At 39.2% G+C, this 17,588-nt stretch overlaps 1 protein-coding gene across 2 annotated transcripts in view; it reads right to left on the reverse strand.

The window, feature by feature from the left end:
• PDHX (pyruvate dehydrogenase complex component X) overlaps positions 1 to 17,588 on the reverse strand; it is a 91,188-nt gene that overhangs the window by 27,382 nt on the left and 46,218 nt on the right. For both annotated transcript variants that reach the window (XR_005598385.1, XM_039538410.1), the window contains exons 6-7: positions 12,119 to 12,302; positions 9,645 to 9,792 (exon numbers count right to left, since the gene is read on the reverse strand). Coding sequence is in view for 1 of the 2 variants with exons in the window: in XM_039538410.1 (XP_039394344.1) it covers positions 9,645 to 9,792; positions 12,119 to 12,302 (332 nt within the window). In the remaining variant the exon portion in view is untranslated. The remainder of the gene's footprint in view (positions 1 to 9,644; positions 9,793 to 12,118; positions 12,303 to 17,588) is intronic.

Genomic DNA, 17,588 nt, shown 5'->3' on the forward strand with positions numbered 1-17,588 from the left:
GTTTAACACTCATTGAAAGTCAATGGGACCTAGGATCTGAAGTCATTTAGGTACTTGTGAAAATTTTACTCCAGACCTAATACATGCTTATTTTAAAATTATATATATTCAGTTTGCGTTTATTACTGATATACTTAGTGATTATTTAAATACTCTCGAGTGTGTGTGTGTGTGTGTCTATATATATATATATATTTTTACACACACACACACACCCCTCTATGTTTAAAACAACAGTTTGGTCCACAGCTGAATACTGCACACCTGTCTGGGGGAAAAGGTCACTTACGGACCTTGTCAATATCCAGCTAAATGCAGTTATGAGATTTGTAGCTGAAGTCCACTCTGCTGCCTTGGCTTCCAGTTCTTGCAAACATCTTTCCTCAAGTTATGCAGTGAGAGATGGCTACATCGCTTTCCCTACTCAGGCACTCACTAGCCAAAAGCTCTCACTCCATGACAACCTTGTTCACCTGCCTCACAATCACCTTAAGACCTGCCAATCATCCTCACAGAACATGCAACAGGGCAGGCTTTGATGTAAAAACAGCAAACACTCCATAGATGATTCCACCATCAAACTGCCTGTTTTCTTGTTCTGCCAAAGACACTAGATGACCATCAATTGTACTAGGATGTTATGTGGAAGATGCACTCACCTGATGCACAAATGGCGAATGAAGGATTCACCACAGTGTGAATGCAGAAACCTTCATTCCATAGAACACATTGTGAACAAGTGCCCATCTTTTCATTTCCAGGAGGGATAGCAAAGGTGCACGCTGCATCTCCTGAAGCCCTCAAACTTTCTGTTAACTTGTAAATGTTGCTATTTCCATAGCAGTGCATTCAGTGCATAGGATGGACAGGGCTCAAGGAACAGATCAGGCTTTTGTAGTGAAGAGACTGTTGTCTGTAGGACCCTTGTTTATTTGTTGCAGAATGAGGGAGGGGATTGCAAGAATAAGGCTGGTCTTGTGGTTTAAGCAGTTGAATGCCACACTGCAGAATTGGTTTTGATCCCTGACTCTGCCACAGAGTACTTGTATGATGCTGGGTAAGTCACTTAAACCAAACTTTTCACGGGTGACACAACATGTTCCTCATTTTCTGAGTGCCCAATTTGATACCCTGGGGTCTGTTCTGCCAAAGTTCTCGCACTCACAAGTGCAATAGAGAGCTTTAATATACTAAGTTATCTGAAAAAAAATGACTACAGATAACAAATTTAGAGGGGGTTGGGGAAAACACAGAGCATGTGATTCTCCTGGGAAACAATTTAAAGGACTACAGACAGGGGATTATAAAAGACCTGCATTATGTAGCTCTGCAGCAGATGGTTGAGAACAGGAGGGAGTTCAGTGATGGGACCAGAATCACTGCCTGCTAGGTGATCTACTGAGTTCCTTGGAAGCAGTATTCCCAACATCTTCCTGCCTCAGCAGAGATTTCCCCATGACCAGCTCCTCTCCTTGTTAGCTCTCCCATGTTAACCTGCTCTCCCAAACCTCAACCCGTAGACCCTCTTAGGGTTGATACAATTGGAAAAGCAGCGGAAGCCACAACTTCTGTTCCCAGCTTCACCCCGTGCTTCTGATGACAGGACAGGGTCCAATTCTGCTCGGACTTAAATCAACAGCAGTTTTGCCATTTACCACTTCAAAAGGAGCAGGAGCAGAATGATAACATACAACTCCTAGAGGAGGTGACATTTTTACCTAGAAAACGAGAAGACTCCAACTAGCAGAACAGCAGCACTTTGAGATGCTCAGCTGTAAATGCAATATGCTACACACACTAAGTGCTAAGACTTTATTTAAGTTTCACAAAATCCCGGTGAGATTAATAGCCCAATTCCGTCAGGTGCCTCTATTTCCATAGACTTTAATAGGAATCACTCAGCAGTGTTCAGGATTGGACCCAAAGTGATTCACTGTGTGACACTGGACAAGCTGATAGAGTTTGGAATAGATAGCCCTGCTCCCAGTGCTCTACTCCAAACCCTTCAATAAGATAGCTCAATTTATACAGCAAGGACAAAAGTGTCCATTTCATGAGATAGTAGTGAATGCTGAGCTCAAATGACTTTATATTTCGTGGCTGAAGAAAATTCCATTGGGATTATTGCCCATTGCCCCAAAAACCATTTTGATTGTAACAGAACTACAGCTTAGAAGAGACCAATGCCCAAAAAATCTTTTATGATGGTGAAGATAAATGGAATTTCAGTGGATAATCTACCATTAGAGGAAAGAAAACAGAGCACATATTGAAATGGAAGAATTACAGAACAGCTCACATGCATTTTCTTTAAACCTCATGGCTTTTGAGCACCTAATTAAGCCAACATTAATGGTAGCGGGAGGACATATTAAAGCTCTAGAAAAACTATACATGTCTGAAACTTAGTTTTAAATTACTATGTTGGATTCTCTACAATCTCTATAGAAAATGTTCTAAACTATGTGCTAGATGACAAGGAAATAAAGTATTCAGCCATTTCCACAAGGAACCATGAAACAAAAATTATGATCTCGCTTCATGAATGATTCAATGCTTACAATAAATTCAGACAGACTTTGTTACAAATAAAGCTATATATAAATCCAAATATCATAGAATCTTTCAATCAAAAGTTCCTGCTCACAAGAGCCCTTTCTGTTTGCATTTTAGCACTAAATTTACAAAAGTAATGCACACAGGGTTTGAGTCACATGACATCCAGCCCCAAATCTAAAATGCAATGCTATGTGGGCAGATGAACTGGTGTAAATTGGGGCATCTCCCACTGAAGTCAAAGGAACAATATTACAAAACAGTTCACATGCTAAATCTATACATGAATTAGTCTCTTATTTGTACATTGATGGATGACCCATGATGGGACCATGTTAATGATTTGTCTAGGTGATTGTTCAGAGTAAAGAAAGTTTGTTGGTTTCTCACAATGCAGATCATCAGGAGAACATGAAGTTGTTACAACTGAAAGATGTTTTGACAAATTGAGGACAGAATATCATGCAAGTAGTATCATTTCCAGTTGGACCAGAGGCACCCAGTCCATATTATTTTCTTTAGCCTCCTTATTTACAACACGTCTAATGTGTTTGGTGGGAGGGATAGCTCAGTGGTTTGAGCATTAGCCTGCTAAACCCAGGGTTGGGAGTTCAATCCTTGAGGGGGCCATTTAGGGATCTGGGGCAAAAATCTGTCTGAGGATTGGTCCTGCTTTGAGCAGGGGGTTGGACTAGATGACCTCCTGAGGTCCCTTCCAACCCTGGTATTCTATGAAGCTCTCAAGTGAAGGGCAGACAGCTCATAAAATAGAGCAAGCAAGCTTTGATGGGCTTGTCTTCCTGAGCTCACTGTGGGACAAAAGGTTTGCTGTAGTTCTACTGAGATAATGCTCCCAGTGCCCTAAGGAATAAGATGTAAAGTGTACTGTACATGGGACATAACACCACAATGGCATTGCAGGAGCAAAGAAAGAGATTCTTTCTGCCCCCAATCAACTAAGACAGGCAGTTAGTAGCACCCTCCTTTGCTCTGTATTTTGTGGAGTTGTTTACAAACAGCATGAAATTCATCTGGGTACAAAGAAAAATCATAAACACATGAAGACGTGTAACTAAAACACTAAAGTGGTAAGACTCTTTAGAGGGTATTAGCAGGGATTACGGCTCATTTTAGTAAGTAATGGGCCTGAGGCAAGACCGGTGAGTGGTATGTTAAAGTTTGTTTATTGTTCTGGCCTAAAATCCTCTTGATATTTAATTTAAGTGGCGTGTAGTGTGTTTTTCTGTCAAGTGGGTATCTTTACTTTCTCAATGAATGATGTATATTTGTGGTCAAACTGGTACATTTTCTCATATTCAGTGCATCTTTTCAGCTATTAGACTGCTCTGCTGAGCTTGGTATTTTGATCATTGTGAAGAAGTGCTGAGGCGTATTTTTTTTAGGAAACTAACTTGATTCTGTTACTTGCATTTCTGTGCATTGGATTTTACTGTATTTATTGCTCCGTTTTGCTGTTTCTGTTTTCCCTAGGGCTTGATGCATGATTCAGTTTCATATCTTGTTTCCAGTGGTGGGGTCCTTGGGTTTTATTCTCCAAAAATAGGAGAGTGTATTAACCAGATTACAGGTTAGATTCGCCCCCACTTTACCTGCTATGATGTCTCCCTGCACTAGCTAATGTTAATGAACCTAGTACAAGATAGGTTCACCCACCAGGAAGGGCGGGCTGTTTTTTCAATGTGGCCCTGTCTTGTGAATTCTGCTGGAGGAGCACAGCTTTACAATCAGGTGAAGGCTGGCGAGGGGATGCATTTAATCAGTACCACTGGCTGCACCACCTCCTGAATCAGCAATATCACTCTAGGCAGGCATTGTGCAGTCAAAGGCCCTCGCCAGGGTTGCCAACTTGGAAGCTAAGGTATCACTTTCCTTGGCTGAATCTGGTCCTACAAGTTTTTAAGCCATGAGGATGATGATGGTAAACACACCCGGAAAGCAATGCAAATGCCGTATATAGCTTCTTTGGATTTATGAAGCTTCCTCTCATATGTAGCAGCATGTCAATGTGTAGCATGATGTGATGTAGAGCGTACAGATATTAAAACTGGCTCAACAACAGTTGAGAACATATATACATCTGACACAAATGACCAAAGAAAAACAATCAAAACATTCCATTCAGAAATCACATCAGAAACCTCTTGATTACCTATATACTTTCTTGCGTAAAACCAAAGGTCGATATTCACACACATCTTCATAAAAATCCTTGAAGAACAAAGCTGTATCTTCCTAAAACTTAATATACACCATTCATTTAAAAAAAATATTATGACATGCTAAAGACAAATTTTTCTTTTGATGTAAAAGAAATGATATTCAGAATTCTAATCCTAATTCACTAACACACTTGGCTCAGCCTAATATTTACTTACTTAAACTTTATTTGTCAGATTTCTTGAACACATTTTAAAAAAAAATTAAGAAGAGCTGAGCTTTGCTGCTGGGTTTATGAAGGCTACATTTCTGTGGGGAAGAAAAAAAGAGATTTCACAGCAATATGGTCCAAAATTAGATTTGCAAAGTGACAAAGATAGATCTGCGTCCCTAGATTATCTGAATTTTATACAATCATAAATTAAACTTTGTAAGTGACTACATGTGCCTTCCATCAACATAATTTACCAGATTCATCAAAAGGAGAAGCAGTCATTGTTTTTCCAATTATTTTAAAGCATTTTCCCCCTAAAAAATGAAAAGTAATAAATGTGATTACAATTCATGGAAGTGAGAGATTCAGATATAACTGGTTTAAATTAGACAGAGGACTTCCACTGAGGGGGAGAATAGACTACTAAGTCCTCTGCAGGGATGCAAGACAGACACTAATGTAATGACATTTTATGTACAGAAAAGATATCGCTAAGGCAGGAATGAATCTTGCACATCATTGTGGAGAAAATTTCACATTTTGGGGGAGCCTAAGGAAAATTGTCCAGAGCAGGTTGATTAAGAATTATGGCAAGTGTTTGCAACTACTGAGGGATTAACAACGTTAGAATAAATCCTTAAGGGATAGATTAGTGAGCAGAAGGCAGGTCAAAGGTGTATGGTAAATTTATTTATCACATGACTCCACAGTTTACCAGACTGGTTTCATCTTCATGTAGGTGGTATATGAACTTATTAAAATGAATAATTAATCAGAACTAGTCCTTTGAATAGAACACAGTAAAGAATGTGATAGAATAATAAAGCATTATGTTACAGAACAGAAGAGAAGCTTTGCCTCAGGCTAAAGTTTCTACTTGGCTAAACCAGAAGATAGAATTCTTCTCAAATAAATAAATAAGGTTTATTAAAGAGCAATATGTCTTGGATCATGATAAACCTGTAGTCTCTCTAGGATGACATTATGGCATACTGAGTTTTATATTTGGTTTGAGCTAGTTAGCCTGTAGACTTCAAGGTCTGATGGAAACAGTTTAGATATTTTTCACATTTCTAGTAAGAGCATTTAAAAAATAGATTGTATTATGGTGGTGTTCTCTCTTTAGATCATATAAGTGGCTGTAATAACAAATACTCCTTATAATATCCTCAGTTCTGTATCTGAGGGTAACTAAAAATATTAGATATATTCACAAAAAACAATGCAACTGTTACATTAGGTACAATGAGGGAAGATTTCTGAGTAGATAAATATAGGGATTGTTAAGTGGCTGCCTAAATTTTTCCTCTGCCACATGTACAATGTGTTCCTTCGTACCCACAAACATTGACTAAAGTCAGCTAATATAATAGCTTGTTTCTTCAAAGGCAATGAAAACTCCCAAGTCTACATAGTTCACGAAATATAAAGAATACAACTTCACTTGGGTTCCAAGTTGACCCTGGACAACAGAAGTTCTTAAAAAAATGTCTTTGCACCATGAATAGAGCAGAGGTAGCACTCTCGAGTAGGATGGATTTACCAAATCTCAGTATTTACCACGAAACGGTAGGATTTTGTTTGTCAGGCCCCAATTCAGCAGAGTACTAGAATCTGTATATTTAATAAAGGCGGTAGAAAATTTTTAAACAGGTTTCCGACAGAAAATGCAGTGTCATCAAAATCTAAAATGTTTTGCAGCAATGTGTCAATTTAGATTAAATCTTTGATGGAAACATTTGAAAGTAGTCATTTAGACTATTTCCTTTGGATTCATTTAAACTTTTATATTATTACATTTTATATATTTAATTTTATATTATATTATAATGTTTCAGCATTATCAAAATGAAACTATTAGTTTCCAAACTGAAGTTTTTCCAAACGGTCAGAATTTTCTGCAGGACAGAAATTTCATTTTCTGACGTGCTTAAAGTAAATACTAGAGCTAATGCATAAATCACACTGAATTCAAGATAAGATCTCCTAGTTCATATTAAAACTACAAATTGCCTTGTCTTTATTAGGATTTTACCTCGTTACTTACCATGTACTAACTAACATGAGTTAAGAACACACCTTTTTTTCCCTATTGAAGACAAAGCCACACAAAGCTTCTAGTCATACTGGATTACATTTCATTTCCCAGTAGCTTCATCAGCTTTAGGCTACCAAAACCCAGGCTTCCAGTAACGTATGTTGTGGGAAAGGGCATGTGTGTATTTTTCCAATAGGATTTCCCTCAACATACTTGTGATGTTATTAATATGAACTGGGACCGTATAGATCATTGTTGCAACCAAGGTCCTGTAGTGGCACCAAATCTTGTATAAAGTGGGTCAAATAAGGTGTCTAAGACAAGGTTATGATTATGATATCTGTATGCATGCATCATTTTTGTATTTAAAGTTATAAGTATTGGCTCTATACTGTCTGTATTTCAAACTTGTGCTATGCTTCTGGGTAACACCCCAGATAATAAGAACAGGAGTACTTGTGGCACCTTAGAGACTAACAAATTTATTTCAGCATAAGCTTTCATGGGCTACAGCTCACTTCTTCGGATGCATAGAATGGAACCATGTGGAACCATTCTATGCATCCAAAGAAGTGAGCTGTAGCCCACAAAAGCTTATGCTGAAATAAATTTGTTAGTCTCTAAGGTACCACAAGTACTCCTGTTCTTTTTGTGGATACAGACTAACACGGCTGCTACTCTGAACCCCAGACAATGTGGTGTCAGCACTGCCTAGCCTGCTTGATGGCCCATTAAGGCCCATCAGCTATACAACTGAACCACTGAGAGAAGGCAGATTCGTGACTCAGCAAGGTATGCAGGGACATGCCTGTGGACAGAACTCTAAGGTTTTTCTATGCCATGTGCTGGATAGCTTGTCTTTGGGACAAAGAAAGCAGAGACCACATGGCAAGAGACTATAAAAGGCTGCTGCAGTGCCTCCATCTTGTCTTCAGTCCTGCTTCTTACTTCTTGAGGGACCTTGCTACAAACTGAAGCTCTGAACAAAGGATTGAATGATCCATCCCAGCTGCGGATGTACTCCAGAGACTTAATCTGAGCCTGCAATTTATTCCATCATTGCTACAATCCTGAACCAAGATCTTTGCCATTACTGTATGTAATTGATTCCATTTAACCAATTTTAGCTCTCATCTATATCTTTTTTCTTTTATGAATAAACCTTTAGATTTTAGATTCTAAAGGACTGGCAACAGCGTCATTTGTGGGTAAGATCTGATTTGTATATTGACCCAGGTCTGGGGCTTGGTCCTTTGGGATCAGGAGAACCTTTTTTCTTTAACTGGGGTATTGGTTTTCATAACCATTCGTCCCCATAACGAGTGGCACTGGTGATACTGGGAAACTGGAGTGTCTAAGAGAATTGCTTGTGTGACTTATGGTTAGCTAGTGGGAAAAAAACGAAGTCTTCTCTGTTTGGCTGGTTTGGTTTGCCTTAATAGTATAGGAACTCTAGCTTTGGGCTGTAACTGCTCTGCTCTAAGCAATTTGTCCTAAACTGACACTCTCAGAAAACAGCATCGTTACAATCCTACACACAGATTTGTCATTTAGGAATTCAACCTACAATGCATCCATCCTGATATGCCAAGATTTTAATACAGCACATATTTACTCTCTAGGTGGTCAGTCAGAAAAATCTGCATGAATTCTAGAGATAGGACTGAAGGAAACAAGAACCTACTGTATAATTAGAAATCTTTTGTTAATCTGAAGTTGTGTGAGCATTCTCATACTGGTTGGCTGAATAACACTGCAGTCTTCTGGTCTCCTAAGAACCTGCCTGATTCCAGTAACCACAAGCAATCACAGAGTTTGTGTCTGATCTACAGGATGATGAAGCAAATGGTAATTTTTTGCTTGTCTGTCAATGCAGTGAGAAACAGACAGTTTTGATAAGTGTAATACAGCAGATGAACCCTAACGTAGATTTAAGGATTGAAGATTATACCACTATCTGTGCCAAAGCATTTTGTCGTTTTTAGGCTGCATTCTAAATTCTGGAAGATAGGCCATGAATTTATGAAAGAAAGAAATATTGTATGAAGTGAATCTCCTATGAACAGAGTGGCAAATGGTTTTCCAGAATGATTGCTGAATTCAGATGCTAACCTGAGAAATTAGAACTGGGCATGGGAAGGGTACTCAACATTTTCTGAAAATCAGGCCCTTTTAAAGTGATATTAGGCTTCCAAAAATTAAGGTACCCAAAATCACAAGTCACATTAGAACAGCTTGACTAGTATGTTTATTTCCCTAGGAAGGGGCTTTTAAAAACATGCTGAATGAAATCAAATTTAAAATAAAACCCACACCACGATGACTTTTACTTGAGTTTAGATTTGTAGACATACATGAAAATCACATCGCAATCAGCACCAGCCTCCCCAGAAACAGACACAAAGTGGTTGCTTAAGACAGGACAGTGAAACAGGAAGCGTCTTAATGAAAACAAAAATCTTTAAGAAAAACAAATTGTTGTAGCACAGAGAAAGAAAGTTTATTTGAATGCCCAGTATTGAAACTCAATATAGAAGACTAGTCACTCTGTACAGAGAGTGTGGGTGTAACTAATTGTATAGCAGGTGAAGAGAGTCCAGTTAGTGCTGGGTACTCTTTAGATCAGTTTATTTTGAATAATAAATAACGTTTACCAACCTTTTGCTAGTTCTTTCCTTAGTTTCAAGATAGCATCAAGGTCACAGTCAGTAGAAGCATATGAATGAGGCACAGTGGTTTTAGATTCTGTTAATCTCTTAGCAATAACTCTTCGGATGTTGCTGGCAGGGACTTCTGTGAACGTACCCTGAAAGCAAATATTTTGCATACTAAATACAGGGAGAGAACACACACACTCCTCTGCTGAAACAAGAGTAGGGCAGTCATGCTTTTCAGTTGGTAGCTTTTGTTCACTTATAACAACCCCCAACTTTCAAAAAGCATTAAAATGTAGGATGTATTTAACATGTCTAAGATTAAATTTAAATAAATTGAATTTTCTATTCTTGCTGAAAGATAGCAGAATGAAAAATCATATTCAGACCAGCAAAACAGGTTATACAGAACCAAGGACATTAATGCAGTACAGTGTTTATTTTATCTTACTCCATAAAGCTGAAGTGTAAGAAAATGAAGGCTGAAAAACATCTGAATATTTGTTCCATTGCACCATGCCTGCCAGATTTAAATCTGGATAAACACAGAGATTCTAGGCACAGTACTATAACATGTTATAGAAGTACTTGATCTTTAGCAGATAAAGGAAATCAAGATGGGTGGTCCACACAGACAATACTGACAAGTAACAATCTTCTTTAAAGAAAATTCACAGTCATACATTTGGGGAAAAAAGTGTACCAAATTTCTATTATTCTGCCCATGTTTCTTATCACTGATAAGGAACAAGATAACTTCAGTTTACAGAGTACAATGAATCCTACTGATCTAGCAAATTACTCCAAAAATATCAGCCCTGGTTCTCAGCTGGTGAAATCAGCATTGCGGTATTACAACAGTTTAGGGCCTGCAGAGTATAGTTCTGCTGCACCTTTATTTTAGTAGAAGACTCTTAGTAGAAGCTCTGTTGATCTATCGATTTATCAATCCCTTTAGTGGTTGCTTAAGACAGGTTTCACTGTACATCTCTCTCCTTTGTCATCAACCTGCCCCTCCTGCCCAATTCATTCAGTCATGTCACAATTCAGCATTCACAACCTTTTGATGAAAGGGAACTCTATTGCAAGCAATTACTTGTAATGCCAATGAAAATAGAAGCAGGAAAAACGTGGATTTCACAAGAAACACTCTCCAAAATTATACAGCATATACACCGTATGTTGAATACAAATCACAGTGTGCTCTGATATAGCTGCAGGCAAAGCACTTTTTTATCATGACAGAAAAAAATATCTAGGCCTGGAATTTATTTATTTTTTTAACCTTACAAAAAACAAACAAACAAAAAAAAACCCCTACATTATTTAGTATGGTTCATCACAGAATACCAAATATTCTATAACTCTTATAAATTGTCAACAGGTACCAGTCCTGAACCTGCAGCTGTACTTCAAAGTTGGTTCTAGAAGCAGAATGGTCCAACTTCACAGATCCTGTCTCGAAACATTCCAGCATGGTGGAATTCCCCCCAAAATAATGTATCTTTCAATATTTCAGGCCCAACTATTTAGAGAAAACTTTGTGAGCCTTTGACATTTTTTAAACACGAACCATCTTTACTCAACCCCAATCCTCTAACCCTTGCCTAATCCAACTCTACACTCCTAACCTATGTTTATTTTTAATCCATGCTTATAGAATTTTGCACTCACATGCCTCTTATTATTCAGAGATTTCAAAGTGCTATACATATAATCAGATAAGTGTAATGTTTATTGTATAGGTAGGGGAAAACTTAGCCATTGTGGCCTTAAGTACACTAGGATGGGAAAAAGGCGGGGGAGGGAGGTTCCCCTAATTGGGTTAGCTCAACTGAGGTAAAAATGGAGATCAACTTTGATCAAAAAGATCACTTTAGCTCAACTGACCTAACAACTTAAACACCCACTTAGCATCAATTTAATGTCTTTAGTAGGTTAATCCATAGCCACGTCATGCTAAATGTGTTAAACCGTGTTTGCACGGACGTTAAGTGTGGTTTTCAGTCCAGTTACAGTAGCTTAATTAAACTAATTCAGTTGGGGGGGGGGGGCACCTTTTTCTGAGTGTAGATAAGGACAGTGAAGTTAAGTGACATGCCTATGGTCACAGAAAGTCAGTTGCAGAGTTGGGAATAAAACCCATGAGTTCTGAATCTCATGCCCGTTTCCAATCCCTAGATAACATTGACTAAAATGAAGTTCAGTATGTTGTTATTATTACTATTATTTTTAATTAAAATGAAAAGATGTGGCATTATTTAGTTGTAACTCAGTGGTTCCCAAACTTGGTTCGTGGCTTGTTCAGGGTAAGCCCCTCGCAGGCCGTGAGATCTTTGTTTAACTGAGCATCCACAGGTACGGCCGCTCGCAGCTCCCAGTGGCTGCGGTTTGCCGTTCCCAGCCAATGGGAGCTGCGGGAAGAAGGGAACCCCTGCTGTAACTGAATGCAAGTTGCTGCTTTAACAGAAGTATTACCTGTGCGGCCGGCTGACCCGGTATAGAAATTGGTGGAACTGCAGGCCGTGGATAAATAGAGGACACAGTTGTTGCTTGTGGAGCCAAAGGCACTACAGTAGGCTGAGTAGGGGCTGGAGAAACCATAGGTCTCGATTCCACAGCTTTGCTCTTCTGTTTCTGCTGCAGAAGATTGAGTGCATCCCTGTTGATTAAACAGTAATATGAAAAATACTTAGAAAGAAACAAAGCATAACAGACAAAAAAAATACTACAATTTCAAGAATCAACTCTAATGAGTAGCTTCTGGCTATTAAAATTCTGGATATTAAACTAAAAATTAAAAGGCAATTTTTTTAAAATCAATAATAATTTTCAAAATGAAAACTCTGAGGAGCATGAAGAAACACCATAAATGTTTATAGATTATTCACCCCTGCCATGTTAGGATTTAAATCTGCAGCAGCACAGGGCAATTGAGAAACAGGAGTACGTTTATCATCATTAAAGGACAACAGTGGCAAAACTATACTGTGCATTGTACTGTCAATTCTTAAAATGAAGGTGTTACAGGAACAGATGAGACATGCATTCAGATTATATTTGGGACACAGCAAATAAAAGCTGTTTCATGTTACGTTACAATAAATGATCACATACACATAATTGCACCACCTGTGAACACTGAAAAACAGACCAGTTATAAATAAAGCTAAGATTATGTCATGGAGGACATGGAATCAGTGACTTCCAGAGACCTCTGTGACATTTTATGCTGCAGCCCTGGGACAGCGGGGCTGGAGCTGTCAGCCAGCAGGGGCCTCCACAGCTCCCAGCCGCTGCAGGCTCAATACTTACATTTATTTATTTATGTTTAATGTAATACCCCATTGCTGAGGAATTAATGAAAAATAATAGCTACTATCTTTATATGTTCTAGAAAATGTGTACTGTTGTTTGCTGGTTAGCTCTGACACTATTTCAAACAGTTGTGTCAACATCCTTAATGACTGCCCTGCACCTTTAAGCAGGGGGGATGTTTGGCTGACAGGCCAGGGTACAAACAAGACACAGAAAGGGTAAGTAATTTGCCCAAGGATAACACGAGTTCATGTCCAAACTAGAACTCTGCAATACCTTGCTCCCAGCCCTATGTTTGGTCCACTAGACCATACTGGCTCTTTGATTAGGAAATAATAAAGTTTCACATCTCCTTACATAATGATTAAACAAAATCCTGGGAAACTTACTCTGATATAAGTGTGGATTCATGAAAATATGCTTTAAAAATTAAGTGTGACGAGCTTTCCCCATGAGTGAAGGGAACAGTGATTTATGGCTGTTGGGGAGGGAAGGGGAAGAGATGAAAACTGCTGCAAAAGGGGCATCCTCTGGGAATGCAGGCTTTGAAAAGGGGCAGTGCGGTGCCTTGAGCCGTCCTTTTCACATGGACCCAGGCTGAAGCAACTCATTATTTAAGTGCAGGGCAGATGTTAAGTGCAGGTAGTCCACAGGAAAAGTATATAGACTTAAAAAGAGGTGTTCATTAAAGGAACGAATGGAGGGTGGGTGGGAATTCCTATGATTGGTACGGCAGGGAGCCAACCCCCCATTCTTATAGCCCATCTTAACTCTCCTACAGGGGGTGGATGGTATGGTCCTGGTAATGGATTTGTTGGAGGGATCTGGAGGGAAAAAGAGGGTCAGCTGGTGCAAACCCCTCACCCTGGATATGGTAAGGTCCCGGCAATGGATTTGCTGGAGGGACCTGGATGGAAAGAGAGGGGGAGCAGGTAAACCCCTCCAGGTAATTATGGAATAAACATGGGATTACCTGCACTGTACACTGTTATCTGCCAGGTAGTCCCAGATATCTAATAATAAAGTTGTGGCCTGATTAAACCCACGTCAAATGTCTGCTGTCCTTCTTTCGACATAGCCAGTCAATAACACTTGTGTACAAAGATGCTTTGATACACAGGCAGTGTTGGAATTAAGTTGTTATAGGACCAATGACAAATATTATTTGCTGAAGTACCTAAGCACAACACATTGAGCTAAGGATGCAGTTTCACCCTTAATAAAGAATTTATTTAATTTTGCAAATTAAAATTATACTTGAATTTCTTTTAAAATCAAGCATTTGTTATTTAATATAGATCTTGTACTGGAAGAAAAACTTTTACTGAATAAAATGATTTTTAAAGAAAAAACTAGATGTTTTAGCTGAGAAAATGGTCACAAAGATGACACAAAAAGAGAACAGAAAATTATTTCTGCTTCTTAACATGGCCGTAATAAGTATTTAATTAAAACCATCTGGTTATTGTCATTTGATTGATTTCCTTAGATTTTAAGTGTACAAAAATATAAAACTATTAGGAAAACAGATCTTTATTTTTAAATTAGAAGATTAATTTAGAAGTCTTTAAATCCTATAAGTGCAGCACATTAAATTTCTTACTACAGAATCTCTGCAATTCAACTGATTAATAAAAAGACACAATAGAACACCAATTTATGAACGTCACGGATTACAAACAAAACATTCTTAAGACAGGGGCCTGCAAGTAAAACTGGTCAGGGACACAAGGCATCTCGTATCAAACTACTATAATATTTAAAAAAAATAAGGTCAGCAACAACACTGCTTTTGAACTGCTTTTCTAAAACCCATTAACACAGCACGGGGGGGAAGCAAATCTTAAGACAGGTAAACCTATTGTCAAAACAGCACACATTCATTGGTAAGCACACATTTTCCTTCCCACCACATGTATTAAAATAAATTGAATATTCCTTGTCAAAATTGTTACGACATGGAATCTGCACACACTGGCAACTCAGTGTTACACTTCACTATATCACTATAATAAGATGGCCCAGATACTTACAAACGTGCAGCCTTTTGACTAATACTTTCAGTGTCTCCATGCGAAGTACTAATTTAGCAGAAGCTCAGATTTAGGAAGTTCTCTGCATAATTTGGACACCTTTTTCTCAAGTGCAATTGCCTACTTGTATATTTTACAGTTTAAGTAGACAAGCTGAAATAGAATATCCTAAGCAACAGTTATTTAGAAAGCCCAATTCTGCAAACCTTAATAAATTAACATAACCTTGCAGTACATGGCGCCCATTGGGGAGCACATTGGCAGCCCTGGTGGTGGTTATATAATACTGTGCTGTTCCTCAGCCACCTCAGTTTCCTTCTCCTGAACATCAGAGTACAAGGATGGATAGAAAACTCAGGCTCTCTACACTTAAATCACCACAGTAGCACAGGTGCAGCTGCACCACTGTAGCACTTCAGCGTAGCCACTCACTACAGCCATGGGAAGGTTTCTCCTGTTGCTATAGTTAATACATCTCCCTGAGAGGTGGTAGCTAGGTTGACAGAATAATTCTTCCATCAACCTAGTGCTGTCTACATGGGGCGGAGGTTAGGTACGTTTAACTACGTTGCTCAGGTGTGTGGTTTTTCAACTTAACTTTTAGTGTAGACCTGGCCCCAGAAAGAGAAAGAGGGTCAAAAAGTGTTAATATATTGAGATACCCTGCAAAGAGCAACACTTTCCGTGCTTCATATTTTATAAAAAGAACCTACAAAAACTGTAGTTCTTCAACATGTTGTAGTCAGTGTGGATCTCACTGTAAGTACGTATGTGCCTCATGCATACAAGATCAGAATCTTTTGCACGGCCACCTGGCTCCTGTGCCAGTCATTCCTTCAGCATAGAGAACATATCTCAGGAGACACAGATAAATGCAGATATATCTCGATTTGGAGTTGCGCTCCATTTGGCTCTGTGTTTGGTGCTGACCTTCTGCAGAGGTGCTGACTTTATTGCCCGAGATGCCAGCACCAAGGCAGTTGGTGTTGAGGGTTTCATGGACATTGAGATTGTCAATACAGAAATCTCCACTGCCGACTGTCAGCACCAGCATCACCTTCTCCTGCTTCCCCCCTCCCCCGCCCACACACACTCCCTGAGCTGAGGGTATGGTGTGTGTTTGAGAGCGCACTGGCCAATAATGGTTTTTTTGGTCTCATTCTGGTAGTGACTGTCACCTCTGGTTCCAAAGTGACCCATTTCTCTAGCAGATGTAACTTGAACCCAGCAGCACTGGATTTGTGGGTAACTGAAGAGAAGGATTTGGATGCAGAGCACCTGTCAGGCATGTGGCTCTCCCCTCAGCTGAAGAGGCAACAAATATGTCCATCTTTGATAGAAATTAGTCAATCACAAGACCAATGTGGTTTGAACCATGACATTTCAGAGTCCACCATGAAGCATGATGGTTGTACAAAGTGCTTCACCCTGCTTTACAGGCGTGAGGGGAAGGTGTATGTCATGAACAGTTCTCTCCCTTTTTCCCCCCAGAACATCTAAGTCAAGGAAAATGGGAGTTTTAAGGTACGTTTTCTTCACAGACTGTAGCCGGGGGAAAGCAAAAAGTTAAAGTCTCTAAGAAAGTAGTGGGCTGAATGCTCATTACATTCTGTCTCAAGCAGCAAGAGGGAAGGTTACAACTTCTCTACCCGTTCTGGATTTGAGCCCTCACACAGGTGTACGAAGCAGCACAGGGTGCAGGTTCAGCCGCAATGGACAATGCTATTCAAAAGGTGCAGTCTCGGACACACACGAGGTGCATCTGCAACTGCCATGGGATCCACCCTGACATACACTTGTAGAATACCTATTCTCTCTGCCTTTTGTTTACGTTGATGGCTTTTTTATTTTATTTTATCCTTAAAACCAGAAATCCCACCTGCAATTTGGCCTGAAAAAAACAACAACAACAAGAGATAAAAGCTAGGTTATACTTTTAAGGAACAACCTTGGGTACAAAGCAACAGAGAGCTTCCCAGCATAAACAGTGAGGGTCTGGTCCAGCGCAAACTGATGTAAATTGGGGTCCTTCTATTGACTTCAATGGGCTTTAGATTTAGACCCGGATTGTGTAAGTTGTGCCACTCTTTAGTCTGATGCAACCTGTTCCATGGAGTGTTGCTCTGTTGAGTCTGAGCTGGGTCACCACCTCTTCACCAATCTGTTTGGGCACACGGGTGAACGACTTCTGAATTGCCCTGACAAAAGGCAACTGTAATTGGCCATTGTGTGTAATTACTTTTTGTCTTCCCTTCTCTAAAATCTCTCCCTAAATCTCTCCCTAAATCAGGAGTCAGTTTAAGAGTCCAGAAAATGTAAGAGTTCCTTGATTGTGTTTTCCAGTGTGATGTACTCACTGATCATTTACTGCCATATCGTCTCTGCTAAGCAAACCAACAACCACCTATCAGCATAAACCTAACACTGACCACTTACAGAGTTGCATGTTGATAGTTAAGGTGAAAAAACAACAAAAACAGTTTATTATTTGACTTTTCACATTATCAAGCAAGGTCTTTTAAAATCCAATATAATAAAGCCATAAAACTTTTTCATCTTAAATATCATAATCTAATAAGCCCTAATTACCATGTACA

The sequence above is a fragment of the Mauremys reevesii genome, linkage group 4 (genome assembly GCF_016161935.1).
Source record: "Mauremys reevesii isolate NIE-2019 linkage group 4, ASM1616193v1, whole genome shotgun sequence".
In the NCBI taxonomy this organism is placed as follows: domain Eukaryota; kingdom Metazoa; phylum Chordata; order Testudines; family Geoemydidae; genus Mauremys; species Mauremys reevesii.